The sequence below is a fragment of the Motacilla alba genome, chromosome 4A, assembly GCF_015832195.1.
Source record: "Motacilla alba alba isolate MOTALB_02 chromosome 4A, Motacilla_alba_V1.0_pri, whole genome shotgun sequence".
Classification (NCBI taxonomy): domain Eukaryota; kingdom Metazoa; phylum Chordata; class Aves; order Passeriformes; family Motacillidae; genus Motacilla; species Motacilla alba.
The window spans coordinates 16,515,530-16,519,561 of record NC_052045.1 but is presented as its reverse complement, the minus strand read 5'-3'; the positions used below and the strand labels follow the sequence as shown (position 1 = coordinate 16,519,561).

General features: G+C 46.6%; 1 protein-coding gene and 1 non-coding gene across 2 annotated transcripts; one reads left to right on the top strand and one right to left on the bottom strand.

The window, feature by feature from the left end:
- Window positions 1-674: 674 nt before the first annotated feature.
- Window positions 675-3,219, bottom strand: LOC119694968 (cytochrome c oxidase subunit 7B, mitochondrial). Its single transcript, XM_038122684.1, has 3 exons — window positions 2,841-3,219; window positions 1,422-1,546; window positions 675-873 (listed from the first exon to the last, which is right to left on the bottom strand). Exons 1-3 carry the CDS (start codon window positions 2,875-2,877, stop codon window positions 799-801), a joined length of 237 nt encoding a protein of 78 aa, XP_037978612.1. The 5' UTR covers window positions 2,878-3,219; the 3' UTR covers window positions 675-798.
- TRNAL-CAA lies at window positions 3,151-3,267 on the top strand. The gene is made up of 2 exons: window positions 3,151-3,188; window positions 3,222-3,267. It is a non-coding gene; the product is annotated as a tRNA-Leu (tRNA).
- Window positions 3,268-4,032: the final 765 nt, after the last annotated feature.

Genomic DNA, 4,032 nt, shown 5'->3' with positions numbered 1-4,032 from the left:
ATGGCGGTGGCTGTGTCGCGACAGGAGCCCGCCCGCCGCGCGGCCAGCGCCACTCGCTGCTGCCAGGCCTCTCCCGACCCAACCAGCCTGGCATCGCTGGCCACCGCACACCAGCACGAGCCGGTAACTGTTCACCTCATCTCTCTGGTAAATTCTGCTGTAAACAGAAGTTAAATGCACACACAGGGTTGGAACCACCCCAAATCTGGGTCCCTTCCACCCAAAATCATTCTGGGATTCCCAAAGAATTCATTAGGAAAGTCCCATTGATCCTGGGATACTGCGTGGTCCTGTGGAACCTCTCCAACTTAAAACTGAGTTTAATTTCTTCACAACTCTCAGGGGTCACAGGAGAAGCAGCACAGGAGAAGCCCGCTGCCATCCTGGCAGAAGGATTCAAGCCATAAAAATCCTTTTGTGAAAAAAAAATGGAATCTCGACTTTGTCATTACAAGTCAGATGTAAAGGGATGTGTGCTCTGCAGTGGGAATGCAGTGAGTTCATTGACACACACACCTGGCTAAATGAAAACTCAGCAAAGTTCTGGACTTGTCCTTTATCCACCAGTGATCCCTACAGCAACAACTGGGACTGTGTAAAATTACTGGGAGTTTTTACACTATTTCTTACACTTCAGCAGAACCAGAGCACAGAAGAAACCTGGAAGAGCCAGACAGGTTTCTAGGTACGTTTATTAGACCAGGAATGCCACTGTCCAAGTGGTAATCAGGGCATAAATGCCTCTACGTGACCATTTTCTCAGGGAAAGCCTAGAGCAGTTCATAGAAGCAGAGGCTGTTACTCCCTCCATTCGCTTGGGGTGATTCTGCCAACAGGTGAAAAGCCCCACTCCATTTTCAGCGTTGTGAGCACCTGTAAAGGGACAAAACCCGAGATTATTAACTCTGAAATCAAAGAAACCTTCAGACATAGGGTTATTACTATTGTTTTCAGCTCTTGTTATTAGAACATGACATCTCATTAACTTTCTAATTAAAGAAGTAGAATATATTTATATTGAATAGTACTTCAATGTTTCACTTTTCTGTTTCAAAATATCCAACTAGAGAAGGAAGAATCTGGAATGTAATATTGGTAATTGTAAAATGAAATACTGGTATTTTCATCTAGCAGTTTTGCTGCTGAAAGCTGTACCTGTAGAGGTTTGAAATCCCAAGTGAAATAGAGAACACTTGAGTTTCTGATATATTTTCAAATCAGGCAATAGACTGGTGCAGAAATTTGAGTAACAACTCAAAATCAAGCTGGTAATTAAAAGAAATTTCCCCTCTATCACATCACCATTTGCTTATGTAAGAAGCTCCTAAATTCTGACCACCGAATTTATTTCCAACAGGCAAAACTGACACTTTTAAAGTCTGCAGCTGAGTCACAAGAGAGCGGTGACAAAACTGACTTACATAGCCCCAGACAGCCGTGAACATGGTGGCTCCACCAAGGAGGACCATGGTTCCGTATTTATCGTGGAAGGTGGGCTCGTGCTTGCGATGAGCTTGTCTGACTGCAGTCTGCTGGATGCCACGAGCTGAGGAGTGTCAGCAAGTACAGAAATAAACTCAAACATGTGCTCAAACCATTCCCAGTGCTCACCTCCCACCAACAGAGAGGCAAGCACTACTGTGAAAAGACTGAAAATGCTTGAAAAATATTCATTGTATTTAGAACCCTGAATTACTCCAAAACATGCGATATACATAAACACTTCATTTTTTTCAGCTCTCTCAACTTCCCTCTAGAAAGTTATTCCTTAAGTCTAATTCCTGTAAAAAAAACAACTCTTAAGTTAACTTTTTCACTAATATGTTTTTTTTACTATTACTGTTTCTCTAATAAAATATTTTGTTTAGTGCTTAGCATTTTTAGATTTCTATATGCAAATATCTATCCTGGCAGTACGTGTACCCAAGCAATGTCAGGATGAAGCTCACCATCCAATTATGGGGTCGAAGATAGCGGGTGTGGGTAATACCTGCCTCATTCCCTCAGGATTTTTGAAGGGAGGGGAGGAAGGAAACTGAAATAACCCGTGGGCTTGAGATAAATAATAGACAAAAAAAATACACAGTGGTATCTTCAGATGATGTACATTATAAGTGTACACTATAAAAGGTACACTTATTAAAGAGAAGGCAACAGTGAAAAATTAAGACAACAGCTACAAAAGACAGATTGCCCATTAGTTGTGTACAAAGCATTTGATGAGAGGGTGATGTGTGCATAAAAATATTACAAAATAAAATCTTTCAGTCTCAGGTCAATGGTTTGCGTTTTTACACAACCGAGATTAGAGAAAATGATGGTGATACCCATGTTACTACATCCCTCGCATGCTCTGTAATTCTGCACAAGGCGTTTTTTTAAACACAAAAAAAAAAACCCTTCAGTATCTAGGGAGATACATTTATTTTAGGTGCCCGCACCTCGGGATGAGCCCACGGTGCCGCAGGAGCAGAGCACACCCTGCGGGGCTGTATCACTGGAGGACTGATCTAACCTTGAGCGTGAGGGCTGGCAACTGACTGCCCCTCGGCACCCACGCTACCAGGCCAGGATGTGCCTTTGCGTACTAGGGAGAGAAAGCACCAAGGAGAGCAGGCCTATGCCAAAAAGCGACCAGGAGACTAAAAAAGGCTGAAAGAAATGAAAAAAGCGGGAGGCGAAGGACGCCGGAGCCGCCCGCAGCCCCTGAGGTGCCCTCACGACCGTGCCCGGGTGCACAGCGAGTCGGGGGCTGAGGGACAGCCTGCACAGGGGAGGGCACAACCCGGGCAGACCCGCTGAGGAACCCCGCACACCCCGAGAGCCGCCCCCGTGCTTACCGACGAGGCTCTGCGCGGCCCTGGCCACCGGGAACATGATGAGAGCGAGCGCGTACCCTTGACGCCGCTGAAGAACAAAATGGTCGCGGCGGAAGTGGCGGCACGGCAGGGGCCTGTGGGTAACGCCGGGCTCCTCCTCGCTGCGGCGGAGCTCCGCGGTCGGGCCGGGCCGAGCTGGCCGATCCCTGGCTGCTCTCCGCCACCTCCCGGGTACAGACGGGCTCTCCGTGATGGGCCGAAGGATATAGAGAAGCAGGAATGGCAGTGACGACAGTGCTAAGTGTGTCCCGGAGAGGACTGCTGCCGCAGTGTCAGGATGGCCGAGTGGTCTAAGGCGCCAGACTCAAGGCGTTCCGCGCCTTCCCGCGGCGGGATTGGGTGTTCTGGTCTCCGTATGGAGGCGTGGGTTCGAATCCCACTTCTGACACCACTTTTTTTTTCCCCCCTCCGTGTGTGGATTAATTTAAATCTGCGAAAGCGCCGAGTTGAAAAGAAATCGGGGGTTCAGTGCAAACAGAAATCAGAAATAATTTCAAAATAAAACCTGAAGCGTGAGTAAATCCTCATCTCTCCCTGGGGACTTTGCATCTGAGCCTTAACCCAGCACACACGTGCTGAGGCATTCCCCTGTGCATTTGGATTTTAACAATGTTTGTAACACACAAACCAGCAATTTATAGCTTCTGTATATAACATGAAGCATGTACTGAGGCAAGAGGGGGAACTTCATTACACTGAGGGTGGCAGAGCACTGGAACAGCTGCCTAGGCAAGGTGTGGAATGGAATCCCCCTCTTTGGAGACACTCAAAACTCATTTGCAAGCACTCGTGTTGTTTCAAAATGTGGATTATGTAAGATTTTCTTGAGAAAGGATGTTCTTCGATGTTTGATCTTAGTGCCTAATGTTTGATGTTTGATCTTCTAGCCTAATCAACAAGGAAGGAGATTTAATCCATGAAACAGCAGGTATTTAGACCTAAGTGACATCCAGATGTTGGAAAAATTTTACTTTTTGGTAGAACTGCCTTGTTAAGGTTTAGGGCTTGACATGTTTCAATTATCTAAGGCCTAGGGGGAGGTTAACAAAGCTTGGGAAGGAGGATGTGCCACTGATCGGGGACACAAAGAATGCAGGATTGATAGCCCACAAGGACGTTTTGCAGCACTCCCACGACAAGGAAGACACTAACA

Excerpts from the sequence above, each read along its gene's own strand:
- LOC119694968 (XM_038122684.1), bottom strand. The coding sequence starts at position 2,877 with ATGTTCCCGGTGGCCAGGGCCGCGCAGAGCCTCGTCG. Across the intron at positions 1,547-2,840 it reads GGCCGCGCAGAGCCTCGTCG|CTCGTGGCATCCAGCAGACT; the intron begins GTAAGCACGGGG and ends GACACTCCTCAG. Across the intron at positions 874-1,421 it reads TCACGGCTGTCTGGGGCTAT|GTGCTCACAACGCTGAAAAT; the intron begins GTAAGTCAGTTT and ends GTCCCTTTACAG.